This window comes from Enhydra lutris, unplaced genomic scaffold (assembly GCF_002288905.1).
Source record: "Enhydra lutris kenyoni isolate GAN:26980312 unplaced genomic scaffold, ASM228890v2 scaffoldscaffold13, whole genome shotgun sequence".
Lineage (NCBI taxonomy): Eukaryota > Metazoa > Chordata > Mammalia > Carnivora > Mustelidae > Enhydra > Enhydra lutris.
In genome coordinates, this window is record NW_019154097.1 from 41570774 (window position 1) to 41593723 (window position 22950).

The 22950-nt window shown below is 46.9% G+C and overlaps 1 protein-coding gene across 1 annotated transcript in view; it reads left to right on the forward strand.

Moving 5' to 3' along the window:
• The window catches only part of LOC111146247 (S-adenosyl-L-methionine-dependent tRNA 4-demethylwyosine synthase-like), a 204297-nt gene extending 185745 nt beyond the window's left edge, over nucleotides 1-18552 (forward strand). Inside the window, exon 16 of the mRNA XM_022501708.1 lies at nucleotides 17480-18552. Within this exon, the coding sequence (XP_022357416.1) occupies nucleotides 17480-17701 (222 nt within the window). The 3' untranslated portion in view covers nucleotides 17702-18552. The remainder of the gene's footprint in view (nucleotides 1-17479) is intronic.
• The last annotated feature ends 4398 nt before the right edge of the window (nucleotides 18553-22950 follow it).

Below are 22950 nucleotides of genomic sequence, written 5' to 3' on the forward strand. Positions count from 1 at the left end.
GGCTGCGTATATCAGAGCTGTGGGTACGTGGAACACAGGGTGTCATCCCCAGCACTTCCCAGAGTCCCTGGGACACCGCGGATTCTCCATGTTTGTGTAGAGAACTGACAGCGCCTTCCCCGTCCTCTCCGTCCCGTCTTCACTGTCTGAGCTCCAGAAAGCAGAGACGATGTTCCATCGTCCTTCCTGATTTTGGTCCATACTTACCTCCGTCCTTATTACTTATTCACTCATTCGTTCATTCAGTAAATACTTACTCTACGGAGTTTGCTATTTTTTAGGTCATCGTTGACCTGCTGGTTGTTACATCCGCTTGTTTTCCTGCCCACCATCTCCTCCCTGTTTTTCTGCAGCAGGAATCTGGTGCCCATCCATGCTTTTGGAAAGTTTCTTCTCTCTGCTGGGCGGTACTTTTCCGATTTTAGTAAAGCTGGCTAGCAGAAGTAAGAACATGGCCATCAAGTGCAGCACTGAAAATCCCTCCATTGTGGCATTTCTTTCTTTATCCATTTCAAAAATTTTAAATTCTCTCTAGGATACCATGTAGCCCAAAGTGTAAGGTGAATTCTTTCAAAGAAAAAGAAGATTCTAGAGATTTCAAGCATTGGTTGAATATTTGCATTCAAATGACCTTTTAAGATTCTATGTTAAATTAGTAAGATTTCACAACATGGACCAGCCTCTGGAGAATCCATTACAACCCGCAGTACCCTGTCCATCCCCAGAATACTCTGTGGTCATTTGCATCGTTTACAGCGATCTCGTTATTGCCATGTGGTATGTCACATGCAAAGCATTTCTTAATTCTTGGAATATTTTTTTAATGGATGGTTATTTTTTTCACAACACTTTTGTCATTTAGAAGTGACGTTTAGACTCTAGAGAGTTTCTTGATAAGAGGGAGTTTCTTTCATGGGTGGGAGTAGAAAGTTCAATGAGTTTCTTTGACTTTGAACAAAGGAAAGAGGGACACAGACTCAAGGGTAAGTCAGCGTGTTTTAGTCCCAAGGTTGAGCTCGAGGGACAAAGAGATAAGTACAGTTGCCCACAGGAGACTGTCTACAGGGGGAGGGCGGGCCTGTCTGTGTGCCGTGGAAGGAACGCCGGGATAAGGAGATGGTCACCCCTCTGCTTCTGTGTTCTCCAGTGGCAGCTCAGATGTAACCTTTGGCCTGTCAGTCTGCAAAGTTGAGTGAGACCTTGATGAATACAATACACTTGATGATTTTACTGTAGAAGCAGTGAGGTCCTTCCCCTGTGCGGATTGGTGATACCCTGTTAAAGTGGGCCACTGCCAGCGGAAACCAAGGAGTAGGTTACATGCACGGCTCGCACATCCACAAAGCACTGTTTTAAAACTTAATTGCTTACTTAAAAAATAGATTTCATGTCCTAGTACATATAGTTTGGGATTTACGGAAAAATTGAGAAGACAGTACAGAGAGTTCCTCTGTACTCTAGACTTGCCTTGTTCCGAACATCTCGCATTGGTGTAGTACGTGTGTTCCAACTAACGGACCAGTGCTGCTCCGTGATTCGCCAGAGCCCAGAGTTTGGATTTTGTTAGGTTTTACCCAATGTCCTTTTTCTGTTCTGTTCCATCCAGAAGAATACGTTCTATTTAATGTCATGTCCCTTTAGGCTCCTCTTGGCTACGGCAGTTTCTCAGACTTTGCTTGTTTTTGATAACTCTGACAGCTTTGAGGGGTGCTCACGAGCTATTCTGTAGGACGCACCACTACTGAAATCTGTCCAGTGTTTTTCTCATAAGACCTGGGTTGTGGGTTTTTAGGAGGAAAGCCACAGAGGTAAAGTGCCAGTTTTGTCGTCTTGTATCAGGGATGCATTACGCCAGCGTGACCTACAACTAGGGATGCTGACCTTGGCCAGCAAACTGAAGTAGTGTTTGTCTGGTTTCTCACTGTAAAATTACTCTTCCCCTCCCTTTTCTGTACATTTACTCTTCAGAAAGATGTCACTCTTTGCAGCCCACGTGTAAGAACTAGGAGTTTCATTCCGCATCCTCGATGGTGAGATAGCTACATAAATAGGTTTATCTCTTTTTCCCAGTTTTTAATGTATTCCCTCATTTTTTATAGCAGTATGGACTCATGGTATTTACTTTGTACCTTGGGTTATAATCCAGTTCGACCTCATTTCTTTCGTCGCTCAGATTACTCTGGCTCTGGCCGCTAGGATCTCTTCCAGTGGGCTCTTGTGCTCCTTTGCCGTGCTCCCATCAGGGCTCAGGGCTTTCTTTGTCTTTGGTCTTGAGCACTGCTTTCCTTTCTGGCTCTACAAAGTGTTTCAGGCTCATCCTGCACATTTTCTGCTCCAGTCCTGGAAGCGGTCATTTCTCTCAGCAGCCCTGGTTCCTTTATTGAAGAGTGGTGTTAGAAGCCAAGATCTGGGCGAAGGTGTGCTTGGTGCTGCTGGGGAGTTGTTTCTTCTTTTATGCCCTCAGAAAGGTGTACGACAGCAAAGAAATTGTGCGCATATTCCAGCCTTTGTATATACACGTGGCTGTAAGTATTTCTGCGTGCATCCAGTTGTACGAAGCTAAACATGCTAACGTCTCAAACGCTAATCCATGGCCAGCAGGACTCACTCTAGCTGCTGCTTGCTTATTTATAAATTCCCCTCTAACAGCGAGAAACTTGGCTCCCTATCGCAGCCGTCTGTTTCCTTAATCGCGCAGTTCCAAGATACGAGTACAGCAGTGTCAGAACTTTCAGCCCTAGAGCACAGTGCTTGTGTGTAGGTCCTTTGGCTTTCGTCTTAGAAGCTCCACTTATTTCCAGAATTACTTAGGTTGGCACCTTTTCCTCCTCCTCCCCTTCTTGAAGTTACTTCATACATTTGTAACAGATTCTCACAGTCTGCACCTTTTTCTGGGATTCCCCGACCTCTCCTAAGTGATTTTTGCATTTTATATATATTTCGCATATACTTCTATGTATGTATTTCAAAATGTAAACTATTTCATATTTTAAGGTTCAGTATTTGTACTATAAAGTTGCACAGGTTTTGAAAAGTACATAATGTGAGAAGATGAATGAACATCTTTTCATATGCTTACTTGCTGCCTGGACATTTTCTGCAGTGAGGTGTTGGTTCAGATCTTTTGCTTATTTTTTCATTGGGTTTGTTATTTTCTCATTGTTGAGTTTTAAGTATTCTTTACATATTTTGGATACATGCCGTTTATCAGATGTGTTTTGCAAATATTTCCTTCCAGTCTGTGATTTGACTCTTTATTCTCTTAACTGCCTTTCTCAGAGCAAACATTGATAATAAAATCTGGCTTATCAGCTTTCTCTTTCATGGATGATGGTGGGTTTCTAAACTCAGGGTCACCTAGACCTCATCCTGTTACCTTCTAGAAGTTTGGTAGTTTTATTATATGTTTAGGTCTAAGATCTGTTCTGAAAGCTGTAAGATTTATATTGAGATTTTTGTTTGATTTTTGCTTGTGGATGTCAAGTTGTTGGAAAGACTGTTCTTCCTGCATTATGCTGGATTATATGTTTTCAAGTATCAGTCGACTATACTTGTGTGGATTTATTTCTGGTCTTTGTATTGTTCCATTGATCTATGTGTCTGTTCTTTCACCAATACTGTGCAATCTTGACTTTGGTTAGCTTTGTTGAAATCGGGTGGTATCAGTTCTCCAACTTGTTCATCTTGGCTATTGGGTTGGCTATTCTAGGTCTTTTGCCTTTTCATGTAAACTTTAGAATCAGTTTGTTAATACCTATAAACTAGCTTGCTAGTATCTTGTTTGGGATCGAGTTGAATCTACACATCCAACTCGACCTAACAAGTTCAGTCTTCTGATCTGTGAACGCGAAATACCTCCTGTTTAGATCTTCCATGACTTCTTTCACCTTTTTTCCTGTGTATAGATCCTATACACAGGATAGATTTATACATCTTTTTATGTATATTTTATATACATCTTTATATATATTTTTTTATATATATTTTAGATATATATTTTTATATATATGTCTTTTTATACATCAATTTATACATTGTTAGATTTATACATAAGTGTTTCATTTTTTTGATGTTAATGTAAATGATACTGTATTTTTAACTTCAAATTCCAATTGTTCATTCCTGGTATATGAAAAAGCAGTTAGCTAATATTTCTCAGAATATTACCTCCTATTTTGCACCCATGCTATAATAATCTGAGTTCCACAGGATATTTTGTTATTGTTGATTCTTTGGATTTTTCTTCTTCTTTTTTTAAATAATTTGTTTATTTGAGAGAGAGTGAGAGTGGGAGAGAACAGGAGAGAGGAGAGGTTAGAGGGAGAAGCAGACTCCCTGCTGAGCTGGGAGCCTGATGTGGGACTTAGTCCCGGGACTCTGGGATCATGACCTGAGCCAACGGCAGTTTCTTAACCAACTGAGCCACCCAGGTGCCCCTCTGGATTTTTCTACATCAGTTAATGTGGTTATCATGCATCTCTTCCCAATCTATGTATCTTTTATTTCCATTTCATATCTTACTGTGTTAAGCTAAAACTTCAAGTCTGATGTTGATTAGAAATGGTAAAAGGTGAACCCCCTGGGTGCCTGTGGGGTTGTAAAAAAAAAAAAAAGGAAAGAAAGAAATGGTAAAAGGGGACATTTCTGCTTTGATTCTGATTTTAGTGGGAAAGCAACTGGTTTGTAACCACTAAGTATGATGTTCATTGTAGGGTTCTGGTAGATGTGTATCAGGTTGAGGACATTTCCCTCTGTTTCTAGTTTGCTGAGAATTTTTAATCATAAATCAGTCTGGATTTTTGTTCTATACTTTTCCTGCAGTTATCGGTATGATCATATTTTCCTTCTTTAGCTGTTGGTGTGATGGGTCACATTAATTGATTTTCAGATGTGAACCAGCCTTGCCATACCTGGAAGAAATCCCACTTGGTCATGGTGTTTAATTTTTTTTTTTTTAAAGATTTTATTCATTTATTTGACAGACAGAAATCACAAGTAGGCAGAGAGGCAGGCAGAGAGAGAGGAGGGAAGCAGGCTCCCTGCTGAACAGAGAGCCAGACGCGGGGCTCGATCCCAGGACCCCGGGATCATGACCTGGGCCAAAGGCAGAGGCTTAACCCACCGAGCCACCCAGGCGCCCCGATGTTTAATTTTTTTAATGCATTGTTCGATTTGACTTTCTAATATTTTATTTTTTTACACATGTTCATGACAGTTACTGTTTTGTAGTTTTCCTTTCTTGTAACGTCTTTATCTTGTTTTGGTCTATTCGTATTTTCTGTATGTTTGTGCTTTAGTCTTAATAGGTTTTGTGTTTCTAGGAATTTGCCCATTTCATCTAGATTATCTAATTTGTTGGTATACATTCATATTAATCTTTCATAATCCTTTTATATAGGTAGAATCAGTAGTAATGTCCCTACCTATATTTCTGATTTTAGTTATTTGAGTCTTTTCTCTTTTTTTCTCAGTCAGGCCAGAGGTTTGTCAATTTTGTTGATATCTTTGAAGAACCAGCTTTTGGTTTCACTGCCTTGTGTTTTTTTTGTTTGTTTGTTTGTTTTGTTTTGTTTTTTTCCTATTTTTCTATTCTCTATTTCATCTCTGCACTAACCATTATTATTTCCATCCTTTTGCTAGCTTTTGGTTTGGTTTAGTTTAGTTTTTTTTTTTTTCCTCATTCCTTAAGTTGTAAAGTTACGTTGTTCATTTGAGATCCTCATTTTTAAAGGAAACATTTATAGTGATAAATTTCCTTCTTAGTATTGCTTTTGCTGTGTCCCCTAAGTTTTGGTATGTTGTGTTTTCCTTTTCACTTAGTCTCTTAAGTATTTATTAATTTCCCTTATGATTTCTTCTTTGATGGACTGGCTGTTTAGGAATGTGTTGTTTAATCACCACAAATTCGTGCATTTTCCAGTTTTCTTTCTGTTACCGATATTTAACTTCATTTCATTGTGGTTAGAGGGATACTTTATATGACGTTTATCTCTTAAAATCTGTTTAGATTTAATTTGTGGCCTAACTATTGTGGTCTGTCCTGGAAAATGTCCCATTAAAACTTGAGAAGAATGTGTATTTTATGTTATTGGGCAGACTGTTTTCTCAGTTCTAGCCAATTTATTGTGTTGTTCAAGTCCTTTGTGTCCATACTTCTGTCTGATTGTTTTATCCTTTATTGAGAATGGGATACTGAACTCTCCAGTTTTTGTTGTAGACCTGTCTATTCCTCCCTTCAGTTCAGCCAGTATCTGCTTCATATATTTTGATGATCTGGTACTAGATATATAAATGTTTGTAATTATTGTGTCTTGCTGTATTGAACCTTTAATTAATATAAATTGTCCTTCTTTCTGTCTTATAATCTTTTTAATTTGAAGCCTCTTTTGTGTGATATTACTGTTGCCACTCCTACTCTCTTTTGGCTGCTGTTTGCATAGAATATCTTTTTCCAACCTTTATTTTCAACCTCATGTGTCTTTGGATATAAAGTAAGGCTCTTATAGAAAGTATATTGTTGGAGTGTGTGTGTGTGTGTGTGTGTGTGTGTGTGTGTGTGTGTGTTTAATCCACTCTGCAAATCTCTGATTTTTTTTGAGTGGAGAGTTTAACCCATTTACATTTAAAGTAATTACTAATTTAAAAACAAAAGGGACTTAGATTGTTTTGCTCTTTGTTCTTCATATGCCTTATAGCTTCTTTGTCAACTCCTGCTAGCATTTTGCAGATATTATTCTGTTGTCTTCCAGCATAATCTTCTAGAGTCTTTCATCATTAATGAGCTGTCTGGTATTATTCCTTAGTTTGGTGTCTGCTGATAAACTCAACAATCAATAACATTTATTAAGGTCACTTTGATAATGCTGTGTATGCATTAATTCATTTAATTTTTAGAAAAATCCTATGAGTCATAAATACCACTCTTCTTCATATTCTAAGGGAGATATCTCAGGCTAAGAAAGCACAAGCACAATTAGAATTCAATCCCAGATATTTTGAAATACAAATGACATGATGACCATGACAGCATACTGTCTCTCAGGTGCTACAGAGCAGTCAGACAAGATAGGGAAGTGGAGGTAGGTGTCTGATGAGACAGTGTAGATCCCCACCCCACTCACCAAGGAGCAGTTTCATGGATCCCCTTCAAGGTCAGCTCTGAGAAAGTTTTTACCGCATTTGAGTCTCACAGACTCCTCCCTCTTGCAGTCTGTAGAGGGAGGGAAGGAAGGCCTGTCACTTCCCTGAGCCCTCCTTTCTTGGAGTAGGAAGGGAATTGTCTGTCTCCACTCAGGGCTTATGCAGTGTCCTCCTAACCAAAGCCAATGACAGAATATATTACCTTCTGTGATACATGTGGAACTCGTGCTTATCAGAGGCCTGGTTGCTTCCAGTAATTACTTTTGGAAAAATGTCAAAGAAAATTGGCATTTTGGTGACTCTGGTGACATTGCTGAGAGGACTTAGCTCAACTCCAACAAAATTATAGAGGAAGGTTGAAATTCCAGAAACTGAGTTTCCAGATTTAAAAACTTTTTCATTGCACTTGGATATATATCTAGAATTCAAGTGTGTTGTAGTTTTGCTTCTGAATGTGGTTCCCCAGAAAAAGGAGCGACTCTGCTCGGCGCTCCACGGTCGCAGGCCATCAGATTCCCTGTGCGGTCTGTGTGATTTCTCCTTTCACCCAAAGAACAACAACACAATCGTAGCTACGGTAGTCAGGAACAAAATTCGTATATCTGGGCAATTCAGGTACTACCACAGCACTATTTTTTTGTGTTCCAAAATCACTTCTCCCTCCAACTACCCTGGGATTTCCTCTACTCCTTCCCAGTTCACATCTACTTCTGAGTTATGGGAAGGCCTGGAAGCCCCTCTTCCATCCTCTAACCAGTACTTTCCAGGGTTTGGTTTGTATTAACTATGTCTGGGGGAGCAGACTTGGGAAGTGACTGACACTAAGGGCATAACTTCTCAAGAGTGTGAAAATTCAAATGAAATGTATGAGTTTCTTTTGTTTGGTTTCTTTTTTATTTTTGTGTTACTCTACTTTGTCCATTGTATGTGGACTTTGAGTTTTGGTTGCAATTTTACCCAAAGAAAAGGCAGAATTTTGCCCTCAGCTTCTAGGAGGTGATTCCCAAGCTTTTGGAACTCCTGCCTGTGAAGAGTGTCTTTGTTTACTGGGGGGCCTTGGACCACATCTGATGGTCTACACCAAGCAAGTAAATTGGGGTAGGGCTTTAGACGACACAGTATGTGTTTGACCTTCAGAAGAGCTGGCAACTTGTCGGCCACGCCACAATCAACTATGTCTAGGTGACCGAGTCCCAGGCAAAACTCTGGACATTAGGGTGTCTGGATGGCTTAGTTGTGTGAGCATCCCAGTCTTGATTTTGGCTCAGGTCATGATCTCAGGGTTGAGATTGAGCCCCAGTAAGGGCTCCGTGCTGGGCGTGGAGCTGCTTAAATTCTCTCTCCCTCACCCTCTGCCCCTCCACCCACCTCCCCTGCCTTTTTTTAGATAAAGATTTTTATTTATTTATTTGACAGAGAGAGAGATCACAAGTAGGCAGAGCAGCAGGCAGAGAGAAAGAGGGTAGCAGGCTCCTCACTGAGCAGAGAGCCTGATGCGGGGCTCGATCCCAGGACCCTAAGATCATGACCTGAATTGAAGGCAGAGCTTAACCCACTGAGCCTCCCAGGCGGTCCTGCCCACCTCCCCTTTAGAAAACAACAACAACGAACTCTGGACATCAAGGTTCGGATGAGCTTCCTAGGCTGGCAGTACTCCGTGCCACTTCTTGCACGTCACTGATGGCTGGGATGAGCTCCAACCACCCTTTCAGAAGACGACTGGCAACTCCACGGATGGCGCTCTCCTGAAGTCTGCCCCATGTGGCTCTTCCCTCGGCTGATTTTGATCCGTGTCCTTATGCTCTCATGAGCCATACTGACTATAACAGCTTTCATTGGATTCTGTGGGTCCTCCTAGTGGTTTTGTCAAACTGAAGATGGTCTTGGGAACCCCCTAATTTACGATTGGTGACAGAAGTGAAGGTGGCCTTGGGAGCTCCTGAACTGTGAAGCGGTGGATCTATTTTCAAATCCGAGACTCCCCGTTTCTCGTGTTTCTTATCGGAAGAAGAGGGTAACTCTGCTTCCAGGGTTACTGTGGTGGCTAAATAAAGTGACAGGTACAGGGCAGCTAGACTAGTGCCTTGCCTGTAATGGGGCTATAATAAAGGGTCTTCCCTAAGGTGCTGATGATTTGACTTTTCAGCAGAGAATATCACGTATCATGGGCAGGAGAATTTGCACAAACTGTTGCCACTGGTGATATTAATCAGTAGCTCTTGATTTGCTCTTTTTGGCTCAGATGCAGGATTTCCTGCACTCTTGGCTGGGTAGATGTATGATGCCTTTGAATGATTAGAGCTTTTCCAGAAGCTACACAGTATTTATCATTTAGGAGCTGGTATAACTTCGGCACAGCATGGTTGAGGCACAAGATGGACAGGCCAAATGGTGAGAATTTTTGTATGTGGCATTTTGAGTTTGACGTGGCTGTGGATATTCCGCATTGATGTCTGTATATGGACGACACTGTTGAAACTAGTGGGAAATCAGTTCTTCACCTACAGAAAACAGAAGAAGTGAGCTCACCTAGACTGCCTATGCTATTGGGATCCAGTTAAGATAATGGGAAGAATAGCTCTCCCTGTGGCACTTGTATTTTTTTAATTATTATTTTGCCAGAAGGGACAAAAGCTGTGTACATAACACAGAACACTCAAAGGCAGAGCCGGCTAATGCTCGAGGTCCGCATGTAAGTCTTTCGTCTCCCTGCATTTGCCTTGGAGCAGACAGTATGTGGGTAGAGAAGTAGTGGACAGCTTCTCCGCACATGCACACTTTATGTTGAGGAAGGTTGAGGGACGTGAAGAACGTGGAGCACACGGATTATTTCCTGTAGCTTTTAGACCAGTTAAGCAAAGGGAGTTAACGCAGGAATATTACACTTAAATAGATCCAGGGGTGAGAAAAATCTCTTTGCCCTCCAAGCTGTTTGAGAGACACCCTGGTGATTACGAGTTCTGTCGTTTTTCCGGCTTGACAGCTAACGGTGTGTGATAGCGTAACGACCACAGGGCTTGAACACCCACAGACTGGAATCTTGGCTCTTCCACACAGAGGATAGGACCTTGGCATATTTGTTACTTGGCCGTTTTGGACTTTTGCCCTTGTATTAAAGACGAGAGTCCAACCACATGAGTTTGTTTAAGGGGGTTACGCAAGCTAGAGAACCAGACGTAGTGCCGTGTGCTCAGTAGGACGCTTCATAAATGGCGGCCACTACCATTGTCGTGCAAGCCTCCACTTTCCTCCCCGCCGTGTTTGCTGGTTCGGTTGTTAATACTCTTCCTTGGCATTGAGAGATTGGTTGTTACTACTTAAAATTTTGCTTTTTAGTTTTATCAGAATTCTACAGAGACAGTTTAAAAAGTCAAAGTTTATTACAAAAATCAGCAGTTCCTCGTATTTTCCTCAAACATAGCTCCTTCTCCTCTCAAGCAACAACCACTTTCAACTTCTGGGTGATTATTTTGGTATTTGTCTTTACATCTCTAAATAACATGCTTAATATTGCTGCTGTTCACTGTTTTTTTCTCATTGTCTCTTCATACTATGGAAGATGAGATGAGGCTTTTCCCCTGCCCTTGCTCACCACACCTTCCCTGTGCGCACACCATAGTTTTACGTGTTACAGGACCAGATGGACACTGTTCACTGTGGAGCAGTACAGTCATCTATGGTTGCTGTTTGTTTCCAGCGTGCCTTCTGGCTTCCGTAGACTTAATATTTACTTGTTTTTTCTTTGTCTAGATTTCTGTATTCTTTAGCTAAGTGAACTCTCAAATTCTCTGCCACCTGTATCTCCTCTCAGATGGGTTGGGTTCTCTGTCATGTTCATCTATTTATTTATTTAAAATTTTTAAAAACTATTTTAATTCAATTAAAACAGTTTATATTAAATAATAAATAATAAAATAGTTAATATTAAATTAACATATATTATCAGTTTCAGAGGTACAGGTCTGTGATTCATCAGTCTTACACAACACCCAGTGCTCATTACATCACATGTCCTCCTTAATGTCCATCACCCAGTTACCCCATTCCTCCACTCCCCTCCCCTCCAGCAGCCCTGTTTGTTTCCTATGATTGAGTCTCTTACGGTTTGTCTCCCTCTCCGGTTTTGTCCTGTTTTGTTTTTCCCTCTCTTGCCTGATGGTCCTCTGTTTTGCTTCTCAGATTCCACATCATTGAGATCATATAATTGTCTTTCTCCGATTGGCTTATTTCACTCAGCATAATACCCTCTTGTTCTCTCTACATCATTGTAAATGGCAAGCTTTCGTTTTTTGATGGCTGTGTAATATTCCTGTGTGTGTGTGTGTGTGTACCACATCCTCTTCATCCCATTCATCTGTCCATGGACAGCTGGGATCTTTCCATGGTTTCGCTATCGTGGAAGTTAACGCTGTAAACATTGGGGTGCACGTGCCCCTTTGGATCACTACATTTTTATCTTTGGGGTAAATACCCAGTAGTGCAGTCACTTGGTCATATCTATTTTGAGCTTTTTGAGGAACCTCCCTACTGTTTTCCAGAGTGGCTGCACCAGCCTGCATTCCCACCAGCAGTGTAGGAGGGTTCCCCTTTCTCCGCATCCTCGCCAACACCTGTCGTTTCCTGACTTGTTAATTTTAGCCATTCTGACTGGTGGGAGGTGGTACCTCACTGTGGTTTTGATCTGTATTTCCCTGATGCCGTGATGTCTCCCCAGAGTCTCCCCAGAGGCACTTTCTGGCCCACCTGCTGTGGATACACAGCTGCCATACTGGGCCTTCCTTGAGCTCTCTCCTGTGTGGGGTGTCTTATTTTGGGGATCCCTGTCTCATTCTGGTGAAACATCCTCCAGAAGAGTCCTGAGAAGGGTTGTGTGGAATGTCCAACTTATTGAGAACTTAAATTCCTAAAAATGTTCTTTTTCTCCTTACACACTTGATTGATAGTTCAGGTGGGTATGGAATTCTCTGTCACGCAGTGGGCCCTGTGCATCAGCGCCACTGAGCTTTCCGTGTGGTGTTTGAGACCCTGCAGGCATTCTGATCCTGAATCCTTTGCGTGTGACCATATTTCCCTTGCTAGGATCTCCTTTTGTCTCCCTTGTTTTGAAATTTCAATGAGATGTGCCTCAGGCAGTGTGACTGTTCTTATCCTTCCTCTTCCCCTTTAATCTGGAAACTCAGGGCTTTCACTTCATAAAATGTGTTTCCAGGATTATTTCACTGAGGATTTCCTCCTTGCTGTTTTTTCTCCTTTCTTTCAAAAACTGGTGTTATTTTAAAGTTAGGTCTCTTGGGCAAGTCCTTTATTATTTATTTTTTTAGTAACTTCTCTCCTGTTTTCTGTCTTTTTACTCTACATTCTAGGAAATTCTCTTAACATTTTTTTTCTTTACTTTACTGTGAACCTTTCATCTTTGCTCCTATAGTTTTAAAGTCTAAGGTTCTTTTCATTCCTTGAGTGCTCTTTTGTATAGCAACTTTTTTGTGGATACAGTATTGTCTTATTTTTCTGAGGACAACTGCTTTAGTTCAGTTGTTTGGGTTTTTATCTTATTTAGTCTGCTGTTTTCTCCTTGCCTATGCTCTCTTTCCTCTGTTACTTTTTTCCTTTGGCTTACTTTTAGTACTCTTGTTAGTTCTCTGTTCATCTTTAAGTGGGAAACTAAAAAATGTATTGAAAGTCCTAAGCGTATGGACTGGGCTTGACTTTATCTTAGAGAAATCTATCTGAGTCATTGCCTTGGGGAAAACCCAAATAGTACTTTTCAGTCAGTCCTCTTGGGCTGGCCGGAAGGGTCACCTTTTTTCCCCAGGCTGCATGACTATCGGGGGTGGGGAAGCAGGCAGGGAACAGGGCTGTTCTGAACTCTCGTTTCTGATATGATAGCCCTGTTCTCAGTTCTTCCTGCTACCCCATAGTCCATGGGTTTTCCCTCTTACTGTCTTATGAGAATAAGCCTCCTGTCTTCTGCTGGGGAGGATGGTTGGGCAGCTGCTCAGCGGTATGGAGGGAACTTGGGATTCTAACAGTTTCTAACAGTTGGGGCTTTTTTGAGGGTGTGGGTTGAAGTTGGTGCTTCTTCTGCCCCTACTTCCCGAGGTGACTGTGCCACCAGCTCCCAGGCCTGTGGGGAATTCTGAGGCATAAGTCAGGTGGAATCCAGGATTTGCTGGTTTTAGACGCAGTGCCCTAGGGTCTGCTAAGCCAGTTACCGCCCATCCCTCATTCTTGCAGCTTCTAAAACTTTGATACTGTTTTGTCCTCTCCTGATCTCTTTACGTTTACAGGTTTATGTATCTCGCAGACACAGCTTCGGTGTCACCCTCGTGGGATTTCAAGAAGCGAAGTACAGGCATGTGTTTTTCTGTCCTCTTGGATGGACTCCTTTTAGACACTAAAGTAATAAAGAGTCTCTTTGCCATTATTCTGTTCAGTGACATTTTCCCGCTGTGAAAGAGAAAATAATGAGGTGAGACCCCGGTAGCTGCCGTTTGTTGTGGACGGTGGGACCGTAGCCCTGGCCCGCCTGCCCTGCAAGGCCGCGGAGCCCAGCGCTTTCAGCAGGGCCGGCTTTAACCATACCTCATTGTGCTTGTGTGTGTTTGAGCTTCTGAGTGTGTCTGTAATTCTGCACAGAGTTGCCTCTTCCCTTACTCTGCCGGGTTTGAGGAGTTCCGGAAGCAAGTGGCGTCCCGTCTCGGCACACTGACCCTCGGGTTTTGTGGTTTGCGGTTCTACTCTGGTTTGTGCGTCTCTGTCTTTCAGCACGTGTCCCCGCCGGCGTGCCGGCGCTCGCTCTTTCAGCTCCCGCCTTTTCCCAGAAACAGTTTGACTTTTTCTGAGTTATTATTTAGAATTATTCTGATTGTCTTCGGAGGGGGCACAAATAGATTCATTTTGTCGTAGGAGTCTGGTGGCTTGGCGTTAAGTTGAGGGTCACCCACTGTTCTAGACTGAGGATTTGGGTCCGTTCAGAACTCACATGCTGAAGCCTGACCCCCCCAGGGGGTGTGTATTTAAGACGAGGGCTCTCAGGAGATAATTAAGGTTAAATGAAGGTCATAAAGGTGGGGCCCTGGTCTGGTGGGGTCGTATCCTCCTGAGAAGAGACACCCCCGCACACACACTGAGAAGGGAACCGGTGAAGCCACAGCTTCTGCCGGGAGCTTCGTCTTCAACTTCCAGCCTCCGGACGGTTGGAAAACCAGTATCTGCCGCGTCAGCCACCCAGTCTGTGGTATCCGGTTACAGTAGATACCGAACAGCTAATACACCCGCTTTTCTTCGAGGTTAGCAATCCGTGGTCAGAACGTTAGCTTGCAGTTGTTGTGTCTGCACAGCTGGCGTCCTCCGTTTTAAGCCAGCGCAGAATCCCACCGGCAGAGGGGACCAGATCGTCACCGCCTCAGGGGTCAGGGAACCAAGCCGCCTACCGCAAGTGACTTCCTTTTTTTTTTTTTTTTTTTTTTTTTAAAGAAATCATCGCCGTTGGTTTGTGAAAGTTGTGTTTCCAGAACGTGTGTGTGTGTGTGTGTGTGTGTGTGTGTGTACTAGACTGAGATGCAAAATGTATTTCTTGTTTTAAGTTGTGATGAAAAAAGATTTTATGTCTGCTGCTGTAGTTTAAGCTAGACTTTTAGTCCCTGTTGGAATACCCGTGGCACGTGATGCTTGTTGGAGTTTGAGGGAAAAGGAAGACCAGGACGACGGACCCCGCAGCGTCAGCCTTTGGAATCCAGAAGAGACCTAGAGATCTCACGTCCGCAGGGAGAGGCATGGGACGAGAATTCCGCTATCTGTCTCACCCAGCAAGCAAAGCAGAGCGTCCCCAGTAGGGCCGAGCTCCTGGGGGCATGGGAGTGACTTACCACATCTTCCTCTGCACTCGCATAACCTGACTCCCGAACACACCACGTTAGATTATAATCATTTTTTAAATGTCTGCGACTGGGCCAAGGCCATCGTTAACTCTCCGTAACTGCCTCAGGCGGGAGGAAGGAAGGTAGCCGTCGTTATTTACCGTCACACCCGGGAGTGGCAGCGTCTGCTCCTGCGCTGGCCGGAGCGTCGGCCGGAGCGTCACCGGGAGCGACACCCGCTAGCCGGAGCGTCACCCGGAGCGACACCCGCTAGCCGGAGCGTCACCCGGAGCAACACCCGCTAGCCGGAGCGTCACCCGGAGCGTCACCCGCTAGCCGGAGTGTCACCCGGAGCGACACCCGCTAGCCGGAGCGTCACCGGGAGCGACACCCGCTAGCCGGAGCGTCACCCGGAGCGACACCCGCTAGCCGGAGCGTCACCCGGAGCGACACCCGGAGCGACACCCGCTAGCCGGAGCGTCACCCGGAGCGACACCCGGAGCGACACCCGCTAGCCGGAGCGTCACCCGGAGCGACACCCGCTAGCCGGAGCGTCACCCGGAGCGTCACCCGGAGCGTCACCCGGCTGCAGTAAGGTGTGAGCGTGGCGCCTCCTCTTGTGGCGACACTGCGAAAACCGCACTTTCTGTGCCACGGCGCCCACAGCAGCGCCGCATCCCCGGGTGTCCGTAGCGTAGGTGGAAGTTTCCTCCACCGTGTGGCCTTCCGGATTTGCTAGACGTCAGGGGACGGGGACGGGCCCTTGTGTCCCCGCAGTGCCAGCATGAATTCATAAACGACGAGTCCGCTACAGGCACAGAGGCGACAGTAGTAGTGTCGGGCCGGGGGTTGGGGAGGTCACTACAGAAGCGATGCTAGTACGTTGTTGGCCAAGGTCGGGGGAGTGAGGTCCTGCGGCGGGTGCACCGTCGCCGTCTGAGGGGTTCGGGAAGACTTCCCAGAGCAGGGGCGTGTGTGAGGCGCCATGAGGCACGAGGCGGGGTTCGTCAGACGGAGGGAGTAGGACGGGAGTCTGTGGGAGGGCGGTCGGCTCGTGGAGAGCCTCAGACGGAGGTTTGGTGTTTACGCGGGAGGCTCCCAGTCATGGGGCTCGTTCCGCGTAGGCGCCGGGAGCTCGGAGTCTCGGTCTGCGGGGGGTGGGGGCGGCCGGACGGGGATCAGGAGACCCGTCCGCAGGGGCGCTGTCGCGGGGTCCCGGGAACGAGGGCCCGAGCTACAGGCCTGTGTCAGGACCACAGAGATGCTGCTCACGAGGAGTCGTGGGACCGGACGGCGTGCAGGTGTGAGGGCCCGGGCGCGGTGCGGCTCCTTTACCTCTGGAGCTCGGAGGCTCCGTACCAGGGCTGACTGGTGGCCTTCGTGGCAGCGGAGGACATGGGAGCGCCTGTCCCCGGAGGGAGAACGGTGTGGGGGCCGCGGATTTTGCTATCACAGGGTGTAGCGCTCCTGGAGGCCCGGGGCACATCCCAGAGAACGGTCTTCTCAGAAGGTAATTTCTCAGGATTCGTGGACGGACTGAGCTTTGCCATTTATTTGGTCTTTCTTCCCCACTAGAAACCTCTTAGCTGTTGGGTAACAGAATCAGATGTCGTTGAAGTTCAGCACATTTTAATATTCCGAATCCGGGCAGCTCTACATTTTCAGCGTTTTTCTCAGCTAGAACACGAAATTGTTACTTCCCTTGGCTCATAATCAGGGTTTTAGAAGACAGCAGCTTCCAGGATGACTTTTCCGTTATAAATCGGGCACTGGGTGTTATGTATTCGCACGCGGAGCTCCAGAAGAGCGGCTTTGAGTCCGAAGCCTTCGTAGTGCAATGAGTGATCCCTTCGGAGCTTCCTCGACTCCTTTTCTGTTTTCTTCATTCCTGGTCATCGTTCGACAATGACTTTTGAGAAGCAATTTTCTGAAGAGTCCAAACTGGATTATTCCCTTTAGTGAATTGAAATCCTTAACGAGCCTTCCACTAACGAGGTATTGTATTCATGTTAGGTTAACCGGGCCAGTTGGAGCATTTAGTCCGCGTTTCGGAATTAGAAGTCGTTGGCTAAAGCTTCCCCCATCGCTCCGGCCGAGCTTAATAATAAAACGGGGCCCCCGGGTGCTGCTGACAGAAACAGGCAAATTCACGGCAGATAAAAAGTGGCAACAGCAGGAGTTAGAAATCAGCTCATCCATTAACACTTGATAAAGCCGGAACAGTTTAATTAACCTTCTTTCAGTGACGCTGCTGGGATGAACTTGACGTGCGGTTCCGGGGCGAGTTCTCCCCTCAGCCCAGCACAGCGGCGTGCCATGCTCTGCTCTGCCGCGGAGCCGTATCTGAGTGTGAAAGCATCTTCTTCCACTTGATAGGCGAAGAGAAATTCAGGCTTATTTTTGAATTTTTAAAATACTTACTGTGATTATTGTTTAATGGATGTTTCTCCTTCTGACCCAACTGCACTTTTCTTCTCCAGTTTAAGGTCGGCGGCGAGTGGTGGACGTGGATCGATTATGACCGCTTCCAGGAGCTGGTGCGGGAGTACGAAGACAGCGGGGGCTCGGCCACCTTCGGCGCACAGGATTATACGGCCAGAACTCCGCGCTGGGCCGTGTTTGGTGCCCGCGAAAGAGGCTTTGATCCCAAGGACACGAGATATCAGAGAAAGAACAAGTCAAAGGACATTTCCGGATGTTGAGATTATCTGGCTGTGGGGCGCTGAAGGACGAGCGCTGGCGGCCCCAGAGGGTTCTCCCTCCCGCCCCCCACCGAGGTTTTTCCAAGGACACATTAGCAAGATCTGTCTCACGCAGAGGAGGCTGTAAGGCTCATGGGGACGCGAGTCACGTCCGGGGTTGGGGAGGCAGCAGCTCCGCCATTGCTTTCCGGAGCCCAGGCCTCTCCTGACCGGACTCCCCAGAGGACCGTTGCAGGGCAAGCGCACTGTCCTCAGAGTGAGACTGATGGCTTTGAATTATAACTTGTAAGAGGCCGGAAGGCTGGTCCTGGTCTGTTGTAGGGAGCGAGTACGTGTTCCTCTTCCCCTCCTGGGCCCTGGGCCTTTGTGGATTGTCCCCCCCGAGGCAAGTGGACCTGCTCCCTCCCGGGCCGCCTGCCCTGCTTTGTGTCTGGAATGACGCCTCCCGGGAGTCATTCAAATTGCCGTTAATTCTAGACTGTTTTTGATACTGCACAGATTACATTAAATTTTTGCTTCGTCCCAGCCCTTTATGACATCGAGCGGATGTAAAAGTCCCGACGCCTCCCTCCTCGTGCAGATCAGATCGCCTCAGAAGGAGTGAGGGCCCCGGTGGCGTCTGAGCTTCTCCCGTGGAGGCGTGCCCTGTGGTGCCCTGCAGGAGTGAGTCCCCAGACAGGCTTTGAGACCGGGTGCGGTTTGCTTTTGGTTTAAAAAGTCAGTGTTTAAGCCCCATCCTTACCCACAGAGCTGGTCCCCACCTTCTTTCCCCTCTGGTAGCCTCCGCTGTGCACAGTCTGTTCTTAGGGTTCAAGGTTTTTCTAATTGAAAACGTCATTAAATACTGAATAATTTTTTAAAATATCATAGTTATTTAAAAAAATTCTCTATCCTAAAAATTTAATTAATAAAATCTTTTCTAAAGACTAGAATTTCCTCTTGAGTGTTTATTTTAAAGATGCTTCTAGTCCCGTGGTTCGAAACCCGATCAGAGTTGACCTCTTCTTTATGTGTCACCTGTGGTTGTAAACCCTCTGGTTTCTGCTAAAGTGAAATTCCCAGATAACGAAACCTGACTCCTCACTCAGCGGAAAACCAGGCTCGGGATTCATATGCGAGCGACGTGGCAGGGGCTGGTGGCAAAGCATCCCAGAAACCCTTCGTTCTTCTCGAACGCACGTCCACACTCATGTGTGGTCTCCTGTTCCGGTGACTGAGGAGACAGACGAGACTGGACTGGTGCAGGCCACTGAGGCAAGATCTCACTGACACCCAGATGGGTTAGTGTCCAGTGAACAAGATGGGAAAGCACCCTAAAGTAGAATGAAGTGTTAGAAAAGCAAGTGCTCGGGCTGAGCGGGAGGCCAGCGGTACAACTCGCAGGGCTGTGGACCATCCTCAACCTCTTTTTCAACCACGGTAAGGACCTTTGCGAACCCATTTCCCCTCTCAAACAAAGAAAATATAGGCAAAGTGACTAAAATCAATGAATTTTAGAATTTTGACATTTAGGGCGCTTGGGTGGCTCAGTGGGTTAAAGCCTCTGCCTTCGGCTCAGGTCATGATCCCGGGGTCCTGGGATCGAGCCCCACATCAGGCCCTCTGCTCCGCAGGGAGCCTGCTTCCTCCTCTCTCTCTGCCTGCCTCTCTGCCTACTTGTGATCTCTGTCTGTCAAATAAATAAATAAAATATTTTTTTAAAAAATGTTGACGTTTAACCAGACCAGGATTCTGGTCGGACCTGTCGGGGTAGGGGGGGTCGGTCAGGCTAGGATTGTCCTTAGCGAAACCTCAAGGTGAGGGCAGTTAAGTCCCCAGGGGACAGCCACTCTGTCTGTTTCAAGGGCTTGTCAGTAGGTGAGGAATTTTAATGATTTTCTTCTGCCTCTGTTTCCTACATGAGCTAAACTTGAGGTGGGATGGCCTTAATTTTCTCGGCCTCCACACTTTGGGTAAATACTGAGTATTTACTATACATTTTACAAGGGTGAATTTTTTGATACATGCATATATCAATATATATCAATAAAGCTGTAAAAAAAGCGAACCCTGAATGTGTATTAAAACCAATATAGCATAAGAGAAGCATCATAGATCAATGGGAAGTTGGAAGAAAAATAATTCAGTTATGTTCTTTATACTAAATACTACGAAGAGTTAAATGACACAAAAAGCTCCAAAGAAACCTTAGGTGAAAGAGGCCCTTCTTGACCAGGGCTCCCAAACTTTCTCCTGCAGGAGAGTCACTCGGAGGGCTTGTTGAAACACAGATTTCGGGTCACACCCCACGGTTCCTGATACAGTAGGTGTGCGGTGCAGAGCAGTGTGTTTCCCAGCACGTTCGTGGTGATACGAACACTAAGAAAGCACACACTTTCGGAACAACTTGCAGATATAAAAACAATGTAAGAACTCACAAAGTTTCCAAAGGCCAAAAACTTTACAGAATATGTTCAAGTATCTAATAAAATCAAACATCACAAAAACTGGAAAGACAAACTGGGAAAAACAGTTTGCATAAAACAGGCCTGACCTACCCTTAATGCTAAAATCTCATCGTTTCATTTAAAAAATGTTAAGACTTGGCTCAGTTTGTTAAATGTCTGCCTTCGCCTCGGATCCTGATCCCGGGGTCCCGAGATCAAGTCCCACATGGGGGCTCCCTGCTCAGCGGGGCGTCCGCCTCTCCCTCTCCTGCTCCCCCCCACTCACGCTTGCTTTCTCTCTCCCTCTCTGAAATAAAGAAATAAAACCTTAAACAGAGGTTAAGACTTGACTGGTTGAATAAACAGGGGCTGCAGAACGTGAATTGTCACTGATGAGGAAACAGAGCTCCAAACTGTGAACAGCTCTTCACTTTCCGCGAAGAAAAGCTCATTTTTTTTTTAAATCAAATTGGCAAAATGCCCATATCCTATTAAGGCAGAATACGGGTATTGCAAAAGCACTTCGGCAGCATATCACAAAAGCTTTTATTTTTGAAAACCTGATTTAAAGAGAAAGACAGTTTTATGTTTAAAGGTGTTTATTAGAGCATTTTATAATAGCAAAACCTGGGAAACCCAAAAGTAAAATAGGCTACATGTACTGGTCCTTGAAAGGACGCCAGTTGCATTACACCGTGCTGGTGGGCGTCTCATTCTTCCGGCGAACGCTCAGTGAGCCCTGACCGCGCTCCAGCAGCCGAGGGGTCGTGGATGTCGGCAAGTTAGCGAGAAGGAGGGGGACGAACTCTTACCCTTACGACGTGGACACCGTCAAAGACAGAGACTCAGACAACAAATGTCAGTCGTCAGCCTGCGGCGCGTGCTGTGGAGGGGCCGGTCCGGATCCGAGTGTGTCGGTGGACAGAGGTCCCAGTCGGGGGCGGGCGGGGTCCCGATGCTGGAGGGCGCAGGGCAGGGCACTGCAGTGGAGCACTGCGCACCGGTGAGGGCTGCGGGTCGCAGAGGGTGGCGGTCCGAGTAGCCCCGTGGGACGGCCACCGTGCCTGGAGCTGTGGGAGAGGGTGTGGGAGAGGCCAGGACATTCAGGAAACAGTGGAGCGTGATTTGGGGAGATGTAGGCCAGGCCTGGCCCTAAGAGCAGTTACGCAAAGGAACGAAGTGATCACATCTGTATTTTAGCAAGTGCTCCAAGTGGTGTGGACCAGCTGGGAGAGACCTACGGGGACAGGGGCTGGTGGGGGATCCCGGGGTTGTGGCCTCTGTGCAGGGCTCGCCCCTCCATGTGGCCCCTGGTGGCGGGTGGGGAGGGCCGTGGAGAGGTTGGGACAAGACCCCGGAAGGTGACCGGGCTTGGCCACAGATTGGTTGGTTCGGGGTGTGGGATGGGGAGGAGGGAGGAAATACCCAGGACGACTCCTGAGTCTCCGGCCGGCGGCCGGGCTGGGTGATGGCGTCATTCAGGCCGCGTGATCCTGGCCGGGGACCAGGGGAACGTCCTGGGCCGTTTGTGGCCGCGTGGCCGGGACTGCTGCTGAAAAGAAAACCGCAGGCCCCAATGGCGTTACTGGGGCCAGGCCAAGTCACCAAACCAGGGTTTAATCCTCACCCAGCTGCGGTCTGGCCTCCCCCAGAAACGTGGATCTTCCCGGCTCCGTCGGGAATCGCTGGTTGACACACGGGCTTCTCCGTCCCCCAGAGGAAGAGGAGGTCGTGGTCTCTACCGAGCTGCCCTGCACGTCCCCTCGAGGGAAGCTGGTCTTGCCTGGAACAACCCTGTCTCGAGCTTACACTCCCCTGCCTCCTCCCCACAACCCGCCCCTGCGGCACCTGTGCCGCAGCTCCGCAGTGCGTCCGACAGGCCGCGGCGGCTCCCCGAGCATCTCGCACGCCCGGAGACCTTCACGTCTACTGCTGGGTTTTGTCTCCCAACACTTGCCTGGGGAGGGTGGAGGCCGCGTCAGGCATAGTCCTGGGGGGCGGTGGGTGGGGCATGTGCGAGTCGTCATCGTAGCTTGTACCCAAGGCCTCCAGGAGAGCCGAGGTCAGCTGCAGAGACGACACGAGGAGAAGGGAAGGGCCCTCACGGAGGTCCCGCAGGTAGTGGCAGGACGGAGACGGGTCCGCCTGTGGGGGGCAGGGGACAGACCGCAGGGGGAGGCGCAGACGCCCTGGAGCGGGTGGGGGGTGATCAAGACAACACTGGTTGACCGTGGCCAGCAACCAAGGAGCATCACAGACAACGCCCTTCGGACGGGGTCATCACGTCCTGTCACTGCTGTGTGGGCAGTGCTGGCCCCGAGGGGGAGGTCCCGAGGGGCTTCTGACAGCGAGAAGCTCACGACGCAGCGTCACGTCTGACACCCGGAACACAAACTCCCGGTCGTCTGAATGACACAAGAATCACCTGAAGCCACGCACGACTGCGTATGTTATTTTAAGAGAATAACACAGTGGAGGGTTTGGGAAAACGCATTTTCTACTCCTTTGTGGGGTAAACCGCAACGCGTTTCCCTTAAGCAAGATCTTGAGATGGAAACCCTCCTACGGCCGCGCTCCGTGTACGTTCAGAACAGCGCGTTTGTCGGGGAAGTTGATTTCACCTTCTCCCTGTTTCCAGCGCCGGTGGCTTCTCTCCCTTTTTACGGGAACACAAATTGCCGAGCTCTTCCCGGCACGAGTGACTTAACACAAGTCGTGGGAGCTAATCTCGCCGGCGACCAGACAGGTGGCGCTTTGTCTTTCACCATCGCTCTTCCTGCAGCGGGACCGAGCCCGTGGTTTCATGCCTCGGATCGGAGGACG